The sequence below is a fragment of the Rhineura floridana genome, chromosome 6 (genome assembly GCF_030035675.1).
Source record: "Rhineura floridana isolate rRhiFlo1 chromosome 6, rRhiFlo1.hap2, whole genome shotgun sequence".
Taxonomy (NCBI): Eukaryota; Metazoa; Chordata; class Lepidosauria; order Squamata; family Rhineuridae; genus Rhineura; species Rhineura floridana.
In genome coordinates this window covers 93,135,443-93,152,457 of record NC_084485.1, presented here as the reverse complement: position 1 = coordinate 93,152,457, position 17,015 = coordinate 93,135,443, and the positions used below count along the sequence as shown (strand labels likewise).

At 44.1% G+C, this 17,015-nt stretch overlaps 1 protein-coding gene across 4 annotated transcripts in view; it reads left to right on the top strand.

Annotated features, from left to right (window-relative positions):
• GLIS1 (GLIS family zinc finger 1) overlaps positions 1-17,015 on the top strand; it is a 407,237-nt gene that overhangs the window by 335,781 nt on the left and 54,441 nt on the right. For all 4 annotated transcript variants that reach the window (XM_061633024.1, XM_061633023.1, XM_061633025.1 and 1 more), the window contains one exon: positions 8,296-8,446. In XM_061633024.1, coding sequence (XP_061489008.1) covers positions 8,296-8,446 — 151 coding nt within the window. The remainder of the gene's footprint in view (positions 1-8,295; positions 8,447-17,015) is intronic.

The following is a 17,015-nucleotide window of genomic DNA, read 5'->3' as shown; positions in this document are numbered from 1 at the left end:
ACCCTAGTGTATACTGGAATTGTGTAAATTTTTGAGAAACTTATCCATCACACTCAGGGTAGATGTTTTCAGATGTGAATTTGTGCAGAGTGGTGGCATTATCGTGGCAGTCTCTGATCCATAACCATTGTGCATGCATTAGGATGCCTGAACAGAGCTTTGTGTATACAGCTGCAGCTGCATGTGTGGAGGGCTCTATCTACATGGTCAGGAAACCTCTTGTATGCACAGGAGCTTTTTAAGGTATCCTTATGAATGTGTGTAGGTCAGGAGTGAAGCTGCCACTGTGATGCCACCCATGTTCACTTATTCATTCAGTGTACAAATTTATATCTGAAAAGGGCTCATGTGTCTTCTTTATACTCATGTCTCTTTCTTATATGGGTATATGCTACTACAGGGATCTGGAGTTCCCTGCAGTGGGTACCCATATCAAAATTGGTACGTGTTTCATTGTTAAATGTTATGCAGTTGGTGAAGCACTACTCAGATCGTATTACCTGCAGTTGCTATACAAAAATATGGAACAACTGCCTAAGACCAGTTGAGAAGAACTAAGTTTTCATAAGAAGCATCCAATTTTAGAGACTGCATACCCGCCAGTTGCTATGGATTAACACAAAATGGTACTTGTCTGGCCACTGTAGATAGACAAATTGTTGGGGTAGACAGATCATTGCTCTGTCACATCGTGATTCTGGGTTGAATCTAGACTTAATCATGCTTGGAACAGATCCACTGAAACCAGTGAGAATTTAGTCTAACTGAAATATTGATTTCAGACCAGGGTTCAAGTCCTCACACAGCCATGAAGCTCACTGGGTGACCTTGGGCCAGTCACTGCCTCTCAGCCTCAGAGGAAGGCAATGTTAAACCCCCTCTGAATACCACTTACCATGAAAACCCTATTCATAGGGTTGCCATAAGTCAGGATCAACTTGAAGGCAGTCCATTTCCATTTTCAATCTAAGCGTAAAAATCTAATACATGTCTGCTCAGAAGTAAGCTCCATTGGGTTTAATGGGACTTACTCCCAGGTAAGTGTATGGGATTGCAGCTTTAGTCTGGATACCAACCCTCTGCACAGCCAAAATAATTTTGTGACATCTGAAAGCAGACAAAAATAAGTTATCAAGCTGGAGAGGTTACGCCTGTAACTTGACATGCCTTCAAGTCGATTCCGACTTATGGCAACCCTATGAATAGCATGCATGGGGGACCTGGTCTGAATTGAAACTGCAGTGGCAGGCAAAGATGAAGTCCCCTACACCCCATGCCAACGTCTCAGTTGCCACACTGACTATTCATGAAAGAAGAAAAAACTGCATTCAAGGGCCAAGCATGTGATTTATTTATATATTTATTTATTTATTTATTTATTTATTTTATTTATATACCGCCCTAAGCCCAAGGGCTCTCTGGGCGGTGTACATAACAATAAAACAATCAGAAAATATATAAATACAATAATACAATGGAATCAAACCAAACAGACGTAAACAAAAATCAAAACAGCAGCAAAATACATCAATAAATATTAATAGTACACATTAAAATGCCTGGGAATATAAAAAGGTTTTCACCTGGTGCCAAAAAGATAGCAGCGTCGGCGCCAGGCGCACCTCATCAGGGAGACCATTCCACAATTCGGGGGCCACAACCGAAAAGGCCCTATTTCTAGTCACCACCCTCCGAGCTTCTCAATGGGATGGTACTCGGAGGAGGGCCTTAGATGTTGAGCGCAGTGTACGGGTAGTTTCATATTGGGAGAGGCACTCCACCAGGTATTGCGGTCCCATGCCTTGTAAGGCTTTATAGGTCAAAACCAGCACTTTGAATTTAGCCCGGAAACAAATAGGAAGCCAGTGCAGACGGGCCAGAACAGGTGTTATATGAGCGGACCTTCTGGTCCGCGTCAACAATCTGGCCGCTGCATTCTGGACTAACTGTAGTTTCCGAACTGTCTTCAAGGGCAGCCCAACGTAGAGCGCATTGCAGTAGTCCAATCTAGAAGTTACCAGAGCATGAACGACTGAGGCGAGGTTGTCACTGTCCAGATAGGGACGTAGCTGGGCTACCAATCGAAGATGGTAGAAAGCATTCCGTGCCACTGAGGCTACCTGAGCCTCAAGAGACAGGGAAGGGTCGAAAAGAACTCCCAAGCTACGAACCTGTTCTTACAAGGGGAGTGTAACCCCATCCAGAACAGGGTGAACATCCACCATCTGGGCAGAGAAGGCACTCACTAACAGCGTCTCGGTCTTGTCTGGATTAAGCTTCAGTCTGTTAGCTCCCATCCAATCCATTATCGTGGCCAGGCAACGGTTTAGTACGTTAACAGCCTCACCTGATGAAGATGAAAAGGAGAAATAAAGTTGCGTGTCATCAGCGTACTGGTGACAACGCACTCCAAAACTCCTGATGACCGCACCCAGCGGCTTCATATAGATGTTAAAAAGCATGGGGGACAGTACCGATCCCTGTGGGACTCCACAATGGAGAGTCCAGGGTGTCGAGCAGTGTTCCCCAAGCACTATCTTCTGTTGACGACCCACCAAGTAGGGGCGGAGCCAGTGCCAAGCATTACCCCCAACTCTGTGAGCCTTCCCAGAAGGATACCATGGTCGATGGTATCAAAAGCAGCTGAGAGATCAAGGAGAATCAACAGGGTCACACTCCCCCTGTCCCTCTCCCTACAAAGGTCATCATACAGGGCGACCAAGGCTGTTTCGGTACCAAACCCAGGCCTAAAACCGGATTGAAACGGATCGAGATAATCAGTGTCATCCAAGAGCCCCTGGAGCTGGCCGGCCACCACCCGTTCCAGAACCTTGCCCAGGAACGGAACATTCGCCACAGGTCTATAGTTGTTCAAGTTATCTGGGTCCAAGGAGGGTTTCTTCAGGAGCGGTCTCACTACCGCCGCTTTTAGGCAGTCAGGGACCACTCCCTCTCGCAAAGAGGCATTAATTACCTCCTTGGCCCAGCCGGCGGTTCCGGTCCTGCCAGCTTTCACCAGCCAAGAGGGGCAAGGGTCCAGCACAGACGTGGTCGCCCGCACCAGTCCAAGGATCTTGTCAACATCCTCAAGCTGCACCAACTGAAACTCATCCAATAAATGAGGACAAGACTGTGATCTGGATGCTTCATTGAATCCAACTGCTATAATATTGGAGTCTAAGTTCCGACGAATGCAAGCGATCTTATCTTGGAAGTGTCCAGCGAACTCTTCACAGCGGGCTACAGATGAATCTATAGTATCCCGAGGGCCAAGATGTAAAAGCCCTCATACAGTTTTAAAAAGCTCCGCTGGGCGGGAGAGTGATGCCTTAATACTGACAGCAAAATATCTCTTTTTTGCTGCCCTCACCGCTGCTATATATCGCTTAGAGCAGGCACTTACCAAGGCATGATTGCATTCGTCGGGAGTCTGCCTCCATCTGCACTCAAGCCTCCTCCTCTCTTGCTTCATCGCTCTCAGCTCCGGGGTATACCATGGGGCTGTATGAGCTCTACATAGGAGGGGGCGCATGGGAGCGATCGTGTCAACTGCCCTGGTCATCTCCATATTCCACAGTTCAACCAGGGCTTCAACAGGAGCGCCAGTCTTCTCAGTCGGAAAATCCCCCAGAGCCTTTTGGAAACCCTCAGGATCCATTAATCTCCGAGGGCGGACCAATTTAATAGGTCCCCCACCCTTGCAGAGGGAAAGGGTCGCCGTAAGCCTAAACCTCAGCAAGCGGTGATCTGTCCATGACAATGGGGTAGATGAAAAAACCCCAATCTCCAGATCACCATCTCCCTGTCCAGTGGCGAAGATCAAATCAAGGGTATGTCCCGACACATGCGTTGGGCCAGTAACAAACTGAGACAGCCCCATGGTTGTCATGGACGCCATAAAGTCCTGATATTAATATCATGTGTAGCTTGGTCCTTAGATTTGCCCAAGTTTGCATAGGAAAAGACCTTAATTGTTGTGTTCAGGCATTGGATAGCAAGCTGTAAAATACATAAGCTTGCTGATTTTTCTCTTGTTTAAAGCAGTCAAGTGTTATGGCTGTGTCACATGGGAAGGCTTGAGGTAGCCAGAACTGTACTAGGCCCAGAACTGTACTAGGCCTTTGGTGAATGTGGCAATGGTCTGGGGCTCCTTTTATGTTTTGATTTCTGTTTTTTAGAGGAAGATAATCTTTGGTTTAGATGTATTTAAACATGTTTTGTAATACTGCAACTATACAGTGTATATTCTGTAAGTTTGCTGTTGTAGTAGCTAATATATAGAATTCTATATTAGTCACTGTTAATAGAGGACTAATGGAGAGCTGATTCAGACATTACATTACTAATAGGAACAGCTGATGGAAGAATGTCTGCTGGTATATTGTCCACACTGGACCTGAGACTAACAGTATCCTAAGAAAGCTTTGGTGTGGTGACTACATGAGTTGGGCACAACATGGGGAAGATAATTGTTAGTTTATTTTATTTTAAAACTAATGGTAATCACAAGTCGCAAGTTGCTCACAGTTATGTGTGAAATTATAAAAAGGGATATCATTCAAGCTTAAGATAATTGTGCAAAGTCACTCCTGCACTCAATTCAGTAACTTACAATAAAATAAAATGAAAACATGATACAAAAGAACTTCCACAAATGACACCTCACAAATAACATAGCCCATCAGGAACGGTCCTACCATTAGGCAGAGCAAGATAGCTGCCTGAGATAGCAGATGCTGTGGGGTGCGGAATGGACAGAGCTGTGTGTGCCATGTGACCTGCCCTACAACTTCTAAGCTAACCTGCTGCCGTCGATTCAAGTACAGTGGAGGATGATTTCATTTTGTGTTCACCACATCTGTCCTGTCATCTATCCAAAACTCTCAGTATCCCAACTAGATTCTTGGACAATATAAATTATCCTGGAAGGGGATGGCTCTTCCCATTTCCCTTCCAGGAGAAACCTTTACTGTTTAAAAATCTAAACATCTGGATTTTTCTCTCATATTAAATCAGTTATTAATATAATCTGTGTTCCAATCAGATAATTGGATGTGATGTCTAGCAATAATGTGATGTCTAGCAATAATGTGTTGCATCTTTTTAAAATGTCATCTGGACGTCACTAGCATGGATTCAGCATCCATAGGCTGTGCCAAAAGGAAATTATAACACCCTGGAACCATACAGTTGTCTGATATATAAATGAAAGCAGAGGTAGAGTCAATGATACTGTGTGCAGAGAATAAGTGATAGAACAATATTTTCCCAACTGTTAGTAATAGACTGTTGTGTATTCCCCCCAGCGACTGTCACATAACACAAGATAGGTCTCGTGGTTTGGAGCCCTTCTTGTAAAAACATGGACATGTGGAGCTAGCTAGCTCAGTTAAATGCAAGTACTACATCAGCCCATTCCAAAATCACAATGAGAAAGTAAAATTGTGGATAGTAACAAGCCAGACTAAAAGACGTCATGAAGTTTCAGAAGATTCCCAGTATGAAATGAATCAAGTTGAGGCAACAGCAATGGGCGATGGAGCCCCACCGCCACTGGCTTGTATAGGGTAATCTTCCTTTGGTTGATGGTTACAAAGCATGGGAATGCACAGAAAATACAGGGGAACCCCCCTCCCTTTTATTATGCTGCCTCCCTTGTTATTTGACCGGGACTTGGATGCCAGTTATCGATATGACCCAGGGACCTACGTACATCAGGCCGCCGCCACCGCCTTTCGTGGTGGAAAGCGCCAGGCCGGTCGGAGCCGGGGAGGAACTGCGGCCTCTCGGCAGGCCCATTGTTGTGGTCTGTCCTGGAGGATGTCAGTTCCTGTGATGATCTTTTGGCGTTTTCGGAGGCGGTTTGGAGGCCCGGGAAGCGCCCCTGCAGTGGCCGCTGCCCTTCTATACAACCTTCATCCACTTGCCTGATATCGGCAGCGTTTACACTCTGGCCCCTTCGCGGAGGCTTCTCTAAGAAGAAATGCTCTGTTAGTTTCATTTTTGAGAGGCTGGTTGTTCTGCCCCTCTCCTCGCTGGAACTGCTGGATGCTGGGGTTGGGGGTGATGCCAGGTTTTGATCTTGTAAATGGACTATCCCCCACACTGGCTTTATGCCAGGGTGGGAAGACTTACATCAGGAACTCCTATCTCTAGTTACACCTCGGACCATACAGGCGAGAAGCCTATTATTGAAACTGAGTTGCCTCTACCTTGTTGTTTAGTTATCATGTATTGCTACAGTTTTTATTGTTTGCTTTCTGATATTCTGTTGTTTTATATATTTTGTTATGTACATCGCTCAGAGTGGCTGGTAAATCCAGCCAGATGGGCGATTAATAAATCGAATTAAATAAATAAATAAATAAATAAATTTGGCCTCATGAATCTGTAATGACTTCAGTCCTGTTCAAAAAGATATGGCTCACTAGACTGATATTCTTTCTTATTCATGCTCATATCATTTCTTTATTGAGCTCAGGAGTGTAACGTGCACAGTTACTGAAATTGCACTTCTACCTGGCAGTAGGGATGCGGGAGAATATATGCTAAATCGACCTTATTACCAGATTTTGACATAATCCAACAATCCACTGTGTTATCAGACTGGCACTGATTCTTTGAAGTGGGTTGCAGCTGTCATCGGCACATTTTTAAAAAAAAATCCACCCCAATTTTTACATAATTGTCTTCGTAATTGTCTTTCCTTTAAGCTGATGCATTTTTAACTGCTGTCCAGGTGATAACAATTGCAATTTACATCTATTAACATCCCTCCAATTTTCTCTTTGTTTTGTTAATTCTCAGAAAAATAGTCAACAACCCATCCTTCTTTTTCCTCCCACCCATTAACTTGTAGTGCAGAGCAGACTTGGACAGGATTCCCCTCGCAGGCATTTGAAACTCTGCTGCCAGTGTGTGTGTGTGTGTGTGTGTGTGTGTGTGTGTGTGTGTGTTTGAGAGAGAGAGAGAGAGAGAGAGAGAGAGAGAGAGAGAGAGAGAGAGACTGTGACTGATTGTGTTGTGTGTGAGTGAGTGATCGGTAATCAGGAAAACAAATAGGAACAAAAATGGCGGATCAGCACTGAGAGCTGGACTGCTGAAATTAAATCAGATAGGAACCAGTTAGCGAACCTCATCCCTACCTGGCAGAAGCATATGTGTATAATATGTAGGATCTGGACGAAATCTTTATCCTGTTTGCAGTCTGGTGGGAGGGGGAAATCATAATGCAGGTGAATAAAAAGAGTGGAAATAACCATTATTTCTAGCTCCCTGGAGCATTATTGTAAAGCTGGCATAGAATACATTTGCTGAAAAAGATGTTGGGTACAGCTCTCCCAAACCAGGAAAAAGCCAGGGCACAAAGACATCTTATTCTGTTCCCTGCTCCCTCCACCCACCTACCCACCCACCCCATTTCAGCTCAAACAGTAATGTTTCTTAGCATGCTTCTCAGATATACACATCACCTTGTGAAAATGCCAGGAAAATGAAGAGGTGCTGAGGTCATCTTAGGAGATGGTCTGATGGGAAATGGCAAGAGCTGAAGGGATGTGTCTCAGGCAGAGACTCAAGCTGCATACAGACATGCATAAAAACAAATCAGCATGTGTTTTTCTGTTTTTGCTTTTTCCCACTGTTGGATGAGCCCAGCTTTCCTCAGCCTTTCATCTTCAAGTGTCATATATTCCTGCCTCCACAATGAATGCTGATTTCCTCACAGGTTTGGCCTCTCCCCTCATGTTTCTGATGGGCTGTCTTCCTTAGTTGTTGTTTGAAATGCTGTTTATATGTTTATACAGTTCAACAACCGTATAGCATCTGAATTTATTTTATTTGTATGTTTGCTTACTTATTTGTTTGTTTAAAAACTGAAAAACATGCTCAAGGGTGAGGTGGACTTATTTACATTCCCTTTTATTTCTCCCCCTCACTATGTTCATATGCTAACTATGAATGTAAATCTTAAAGCCTGCACTATGCTTTCTACTAAGGCCAAGCTAGTTAAGAAAACAAAGTTGTACAAATATACCAAAAAGATGTTTTAAAAACTCCTGTTCATTGCCCGGCACTGATTAGCTAGCCCTGGAGGGACCACTGTCAAAAGACAGTTGCAGTGATGCACATCTTTCTGGACAACCAAACAAAAAAACTTCTGGGAGGGAGAAGGAGAGAAAAGGGCCAGCCTAACAGATCTGTTTTGAGGCATCTGTCCTAAGGAGAGGTTAAACAAAGGTTTACATTTTTCAGGGCTGAGCTTTTTCACTGGCAATTTTTCTCTTTCTTCCTTAGGCATGTGCACAGGCTCCAGCACTAACCACAATGGACCATCACCTGGTCTCCTGCCACCACCTCATGATGTACTTTCAAAGCAACATATGCTTGAGTCAGCTCTCACCAGTACACACCATCGTGTATCATCCATAGAAAGTGCCAGAGAAGGGTATGTATTAAAACCAAACAGAATATTGCCTTGAGGTGTGTAGTTCATAGAATCGTGGACTTGAAAGGGGACTATAAGGCTATCCAGTCCAACCCCCTGCACAGTGCAGGAATCCAAATGAAATCCTGCACTCTGGGACGATCGAGAAGAGATCCTGGCCCTCCCCTGTGTGGCAATCGTTCAAGTACTTGAAGAGTGCTATCATATCTCCCTTCAGTCTTCTCTTCTCAAGGCTCAACATGCCCACTTCTTTCAGTCTCTCCTAATAGGGCTTTGCTGCTAGTCCCCTGATCACCCTTGTTGCCCTCCTCTGAACCTGTTCCAGTTTGTCTGCATCCTTCTTAAAGTGAGGTGTCCAGAACTGGACGCAGTACTCAAGATCAGGCCTAACCAGTGCCAAATAGAGGGGAACCAATACATCCCGACATTTGGAAGCTTTACTTCTGTTAATGCAGCCTAAAATAGCATTTGCCTTTTTTGCAGCCAAATCACACTGTTGGCTCATATTCAGCTTGTGATCAACAACAATCCCAAGATCCTTCTCGCATGTAGTATTGCTGAGCCAATTATTCCCCATCTTATAACTGTGCACTTGGTTTCTATTTCCTAGGTGTAGAACTTTGCCTTTATCCCTGTTAAATTTCATTCTGCTGTTTTCAGCCCAATGCTCTAGCCTGTCAAGTTTCCCAATTTTGTATCATCTGCAGATGAGATAAGCATTCCCTGCACCTCCTTAACGAAGTCGTTAATAAAAATGTTGAAGAGCACTGGACCCAGGACTAAGCCCTGTCGTACCCCGTTCATTACCTCCCCCCAGTTTCAGAAGGAACCATTGATAAGCACTCGTTTGAGTACGATTCTGTGGCCCAGTGGTTCCCAACCTGGGGGCCATGAAATAATCCAGAGGGGGCCGTGAACAGTAAAGAAATATTTTTTTTTAAGTCTTCACTCCCTGGATGCTATCTGCTTCCCACTGCCGCTGCAGATGATGCTCCCCCTTGCTCCAAATGAGAGGGGAGGACTTTTGCTGAAGCACCAGAGAGTCTTTCAGGCACACCGAGGGCAAGCATCTGCCTATAAAATACATGGCAGACACCAAAGGAGGCTGAGGGTGGAGATACCAGGAAGAAGAGGGGATTACTATCTCTGACTCCCCTCTCCTCGCATTGCCATTGCTGACGACACCCTTATTCTGAACAAGAGGAGAAGGCTTTTTGTGAAGCAAAAAGAAGCAAGGCTGCAAGGAAAGGCTGCTTACCCCCTTCCTTCTTGGCAGCCAGTTTGCCTCCCTGGGGGAAAGGGGGTCACGAATGTTTTTGAGCTTATAAAGGAGGTCTCGTACTCATAAAGGTTGGGAACCACTGCTGTAGCCAACTGTGGATCCACCTGATAGTTGTTCCATCTAGCCCACATTTAGCTAGCTTGCTAATCAGAATGTCGTGGGGCACTTTGTCAAAAGCTTTGCTGAAATTGAGATATATATACTATGTCCACAGCATTCCCACAGTCTGCAAGGGAGGTTACCCGATCAAAAAATGACAGAAGATTAGGCTGGCAGAATTTGTTCTTGATAAATCTATGTTGGATTCTAGCAATCACTGCATTGCTTTCAAGGTGTTTAGAGATTGAACACTTTATAATCTGTTCCAGAATTTTCCCAGGGATCGATGTCAGGCTGACTGGCCTGTAGTTCCTGTTCCCAGGTTCCTCCTTTTTGCCCTTTTTGAAGATATGGACAACATTTGCCCTCCTCCAGTCATCCAGCACGTCACTTATTTAATGCAGTATTTCTTAAAACTTTTCAAACTCAAGCTCCCCATCTAAACTCATACCAGTTTCTGGGCATCTCTTGCTGGGCAATAATCATATGTTCCACAGATGGCTGTGCAATGATCCTTGTATGCATGATAGCCTCCAACTGCATGTGAAGATCTTTGGATTGTAGAAGTAATACCCCAGTGGCTTTAGAGCAGTATGGAGTGTTTTTCTGTTCAGAGTTATAGCCCTCCATTCCATTCCATTCCCCCTCCTCTGTGATTTCAGTCATATTCTGTGCCCACTTAGTGTGCTGTGCCCTTGCTGGGCTGTTTGCAGGGTTTTTCCTCCATTTGAGGTTGGGATGGGATCCATTGGCTGGTGCAACTTCAAAAGCATTCTGTCAACCTAAGAGGCAGTATCGATTCAAGATTGTTCTTTGTCTGCTAGCTGCTGCTTTTACACCTCCAAAAATACGGATATTAATATCAATATTTTCTTTCAAAATTTTGACAAATGAAAGAAAGGATAAATTTTTCAATCAGTTTTTTGGAAGGGTAAACAGATTGGGGGAGCACTGAAAGCTGCTTTTCTCCTTTCTGTTTGAAAAGGAAAACAGCTGGTCTCTGCTTGCAAATGTGAAAAATGGCCAGCCTCAGTCACAGCGGAGGAGAAGGCACCTGAGCTGCTTTCTTTTCCTGTATAAGAACATAAGAGGAGCCTGCTGGATCAGGCCAGTGGCCTAACTAATCCAGCATCCTGTTCTTACAGTGGCCAGCCAGATGCCCATGGGAAACCCACCAGCAGGACCTGAGTGCAAGAGCACTCGCCCTTCCTGTGGCTACTGGCTACTGGTTTTCAGAAGCATACTGCATCTGACTATGGTGGCAGAGCACAGCCATCATGGCTAGTAGCCATTGATAGCCTTATCCTCCATGAATTTGTCTAATCTTCTTTTAAAGCCATCCAAGTTGGTGGCCATCACTGCCTCCTATGCGAGCAAATTCCATAGTTTAACTATGTACTGTGTGAAAAAGTACTTTCTTTTATATGTCCTGAATCTTCCAACATTCAGCTTCATTGAATGTCCACAAGATCTAGTGTTATGAGAGAGAGAGAAAAACTTTTCTCTATCCACTTTTTTCCATGCCATGCATAATTTTATACACTTCTATCCTGTCACCTTTGACTCGCCTTTTCTCTCAGCTAAAAAACCCCCAATGCTGCAAGTTTTCCTCATAAGGGAGTCGCTCCATCCCCTTGATCATTCTGATTGCCCTTTTTTGAACCTTTTCCAACTTTACAGTATCCTTTTTGAGATGAGGTGACCAGAACCATACAGAGTATTCCAAATGGTGCTGCACCATAGTTTTATACAATGGCATTATGATTTACAATATCAGCAATTTTATTTTCATTACCTTTCTTAAAGATCCCTAGCACAGAATTTGCCTTTTTCACAGCTGCAACACACTGGGTCAACATCTTAATCAAGCTATCCACTATGACCCCAAGGTCTTATTCCTGGTCAGTCGCCACCAGTTCAGACTCTATGAGCATATATGGGAAATTAAGATTTTTTTGCTCTAATATGCATACCTTTACATTTGTTTACATTGAATTTCATTTGCCATTTTACTGCCCATTCACTCAGTTTGGAGAAGCCCTTTTGGAGCTCCTCACAATCCCTTTTTGTTTTCACAGCCCTGAACAATTTAGTATCATCAGCAAACATGGCCACCTCTCTGCTCATACCTAACTCTAGATCGTTTGTGATCAGGTTAAAAAGCACAGGTCCCAATACCAATCCTTGGGGAACCCCACTTTCTACAGCCCTCCGCTGTGAGAACTGTCCATTTATTCCTACCCTCTGCTTCCTGCTGCTTAACCCATTCCTGATTTACAAGAGGACCTCTCCTCTTATTCCCTGCTAAGCTTCCTCAGAAGTCTTTGGTGAGGTACCTTGTTGAAGCTTTTTTGAAAGTCTAAGAGCACTATGTCTACTGGATCACCTGTAGCTATATACTTAGTGACCCTCTCAAAGAATTCTAATGGGTTAGTGAGGCAGGACTTTCCCTTGCAGAAGCCATGCTGGCTCTGCTTCAGCAGGACTTCTTCTATATGATTGGTTGAGCATATACTTTCTACCAGTTTTCCCAGGGCAGATGCTGAGCTAACCAACCTGTTATTTCCTTTTTAAAGATTGGCATTACATTGGCCACTTTCCAGTCCTCAGGTATGGAGGCGGATCTGAGGGACAAATTACATACTTTTGTTTGAAGATTAGCAATATCACATTTGAGTTCTTTGAGAACTCTCGGATCGATGCCATCTGGACTTGGTGATTTGTCAGGTTTTATTTTGTCTGTTAAGCCGAGAACTTCATCCCTTGTTGCCACTATTTGCCTCAGTTCCTTAAATTCCCTTCCTACACATGTTAGTTCAGGTTCAGGGATCTGCCGTATATCCTCTACTGTGAAGACAGATGCAAAAAAAATCATTTAGCTTCTCTGCAGTTTCCTTATCTGCTTTAGCACACCTTTGACTCCTTTGTCAACCAAGGGTCCAATCACCTCCCTAGACAGTCTCCTGCTTTGAATGTTTTTAAATAAATTTTTGTTGGTGGTTTTTATGTTCTTAGCAATGTGCTCCTTAAATTCTTTTTTAGCATCCCTTATTGTCTTCTTGCATTTGTTTTGCCGGAGTTTGTGTTCCTTTCTATTCTCCTCATTTGGACAAGACTTCAATTTTTTTGAAGGAAGCCTTGCCTCTAATAGTTTCTTTGACTTTACTCATTAACCATGCTGGCATCCTTTTGGCCCTGGTGGTACCTTTCCTGATCTGAGGTATACACTCCAGCTCAGCTTCTATTATTGTGTTTTTAAACAACTTCCAAACTTTTTGGAGTGATTTGACCCTCTGGACTTTGTCTTTCAACTTTCTTTTTACCAATCCCCTCATTTTTGGGAAATTTCCTCTTTTGAAATCAAATGTGACCATGTTGGCAATTGGCCATTTCCATGTATGTTTAATTTAATAGCACTATGGTCACTGCTCCTGATTGGTTCAACAACACTTACATCTTACACCAGGTTCTGGGTACCACTTAAGATTAAGTCCAAGGTTCCATGACCAATGTTCTTGGGCACAATCATTTAGGGTATCTAGAAATTTTGCTTCTTCATCATGATTGGAACACATATGTAGCCAGTCTATGTCAGGATAGTTGAAGTCACCCATTTTGACAACATTTCCTAGTTTGGATGCTTCCTCCATTTCATTTCTCATCTCACTATCTCGCTGAGCATTTTGATCAGGGGTCTGATTGGTTTCCCCCCCTCAATCAGTTTAAAAGCTACTCTGCCTTCTTTTTGATTTTAAGTGCCAGTCATCTGGTTTGCTTCTGGTTCTAGTGGAGCCCATCCCTTTTTTACAGGCCTTGCTTGTCCCAAAATGTGCTTAACAAATCCAAACCCCTCGTCCTGACACCAGCATCTCATCCACACATTGAGACTACAAAGCTGTTCCCGGTTGGCTGGCCCTGCAAGTGGAACTGCTAGCATTTCAGAGAAAACATTGGAGGTCCTGGCTTTCAGCATCCTACCTAGCAACCTAAATTTTGCTTCCGGGATCTCATGGCTGCATTTCCCCATGTTATTGATACCAACATATACCACAACCACTGACTCCTCCCCAGTGCTATCTACCAAGCTGCCTAGATGATGACAGGCAACAGCCGCAAATCACCCTGTCGTCTGCACACCCATCACACACCCCACTGTCTATGTTGCTAATGATCAAATCACCTACTAGGAGGATCCCTCCACTCCCCGGAGAAGTATACTTGGCACGAGAGGATTCCTCATCCCCAAAGGAATGGGTCTCTTCTAAGGGATCATTTCCCTCTTCCTCAGATAGATGCTCTTCTTCCTTGAGACCCTCATTCTCCATGATAGCAGGAAAGCTATCATCCCTGGAGTGGGACACAGCTATAATGTCCCTGAAGGTCTGATCCACAAAGCTCTATGCCTCTCTCAGCCTCTCCAGGTCAGCCACCTTGGCCTCAAGGAAACGAACTTGTTCCTGGAGAACCAGGAGCTCATTGTACTGAGGGCACATCCACGACTTCTGTCCAACAGGTAGATAGTTATACATGTTACAGAGAGTGCAAAACACTGGAAAGCCCCCAAACCCACAAATTATATTAATAATTTGAAAGAAAATATTGATAAGATAGGCTGGACTCTGGCAAGTTGCTCTAGTGTTGAGAGGGAGGGAGGTGAGGGGATTGCTGCAGAAGCCAAGTTTAGCAAAGATGTTTGAGGGGTGAAATTGAGAAACAGGGCATCCAGGAGTGAGGATGAGAAGAGAAAGAGGGGGGAAATCCCCTCCTCTATTCCCCCCATACCCACAGCAAGTGCACACATGTGCGCGCACTGAGGGCCCATCCATACCTAACCGCAAAATCCGTGTTTTCCATATTCGGTTGGTGGCCTCGAGATCCAGACATGTCCTGTTTGTGGTCAGATTATTGTGAAAACCCACTTATCAAGCATCCATATGTGTGGACTTTTTTTCTTTTTCTTTAGCCTTGGTCACTGCCCTAAATCCACCCCTTTTCAGTGATTGGCCCATAACAGGAAGAGCACAGAAACATGTATCTTTTTTTTAAAATTCCCATGCATGCATAGGTTTGTGGATGTGCAAAAGGGCAACGTTCATGCCCCCCTAAATGCAAGCAAAATAAATGTCTGGGTTGTTACATATAACACACTGCATACTAAGGATGGGAGCCGCTGGTTACTCCCAATTCCGATGAATATGCCAAACTGGGAGGCAAATCCCTTTCCATGTTCGATTGTTTCCCACTATCTCCTGCTGTTACCATTCTGAAATGGCTTTCCTTCTGCCCAGTGCACCCACCAAATCTCTTCATGCCACCTCGTCCCAAATTGTATCAGAATCTCCACCACCCATCATGGGAGAAAGCAAGAGATCCTCTCTCATTCAGTTTCAAGTTAGCAAAAGGAGGACCCAAATTAGTCAGTTTTGGGCTCGGAGGAAAAACACACAACTTACAGTGCATGCAGTCACACACAGAGAGACAGAGAGAGATCTAGCAGCCTGAAGGGAGAGAAGCTGATCTCCCCTTCCTCTCAGTCCTCCCCGATTTTTGGCACTTTGGTATGTTTGGCTCCCCCTCCCCTCCCCATCAGGTGTTGCGCAGGAATAGGGAGGCTTTGCCTGCTGCTGGATCGGCTGCAAGATCAATGCCACATTAAAGTACTAGAGCTTGCTCCTCTCCCCCCCTTTCCCCCTATCAGCCCAAGGAAGCTCAGTTAAAAACCTCCTCCTTTAAACTCTTTTTCAATGAATTGTTTGTGTAACATTGCAAAATAGCTTTTAAGTGGAAAATATTAATTGAACATTTGACTTTACGTTTGATTGCAAAATAGTAGGTTTTTTTTAAAAAAAAAAAACCCAATGAGGTACAGTTACAGAAGCCAGAAGGAGGAAGTACCCCAGTTCACTACCAGAAGCAGGAATGAACTGTAAGAAAGGAGGAGGAGGCTTGGACAGAGGGTGGGGGGAAGGAGACAGGGCTTGGCATCTTTGCTTTACTGTGTGAAACTGTGACAAATCTGCTGTTTGCTTGGGAAGAGGGGAAAGGGAGAAGATATGAGGTGGATGAGCATGCTGTTTTGAAAGAGGGGAAAAGGTAAAAAGTTTTGCTGAGAATAGCCTGGCCTCACAGCTATTGGAAGAAAAGATGAAACAAGACTTAAGGTCACATCCGATGCAGTTTAATATCTAGTGTCGGGAAAAGTTCTGGAAGCTCGTAGTATTCTGTACTGTTCCACAGAGATTGCGAATATGCAAATTGTTGGGGATTCTGGTTTTATTTTCAATTCCAGCAAAATCCTTGCCCATCCCTAATTTGGGGAGGACATGCTTATGCCCCATTCCAGCTACATTAAAATCCTGGTTGTCTTCATTGATTTCTATGGGCAGGTCTTACCCCCCCCCCAACGTTTAAAAATGGCTTCTCTGGAAATTACCTACTCAGACAATGAGATGCTTCTCTGTGCCCTTGTTATATCTATGTGTTTCTTCCTTCAGCCACCTTTCCCAGCCAACCCATTCCACTCAACCTTCTACTCAGTTTTCAGTGTTTGCCCCCTCTCAGTCAGTCAGTATTCCTTGGCATTGAGTTCTCATTGGGATATTTTGGAGGCTTTCTCCCCTTTGTTCCCATCCCAAGTTGTTTTGTACTCCTGCAAACTTCTGAATCTGCTGGTACCTTTCCCTTATTTGTAGGTGGTGCTATTTTGGCTACATTTGTGTGAGCATGCAAAGACTTGAATTGGAAATAAAAGGAAATTTTCAAATAGGATTGCTCTGACCCCTTCCTAAAGCTACTCACAGGGAAATTTAAGAACAAAGCAGTAGCTCTTTTTAAACTCTCTTCCCAAACCACACATGGTGAGGGTGCAATCATGCCCAGAAATCTAATATGGTTCTTTGAGGGTTCACTGCCAGGTGGCATTAGTCTACCCAGCCCTTGAGAGGATACCATGACATCCTGGAACCTTGTGTTCCTCCCTCCAGGTGCCTCACATCCCCTTAAAGGGTGGCTTTTTCTACCATATGATAGCTGTTGACTTAATGACCGAGCATCTATTCAGCAATGATGAATACATGAATGCATCTTGGGAATTACATGAATTTCTTCTTTGGTAAGAATAATTAAGCATGTATAAATTTAAAATGTTATTTCTAAGAACTATGGTACTTTGGTGTGGTAGAATTGGTT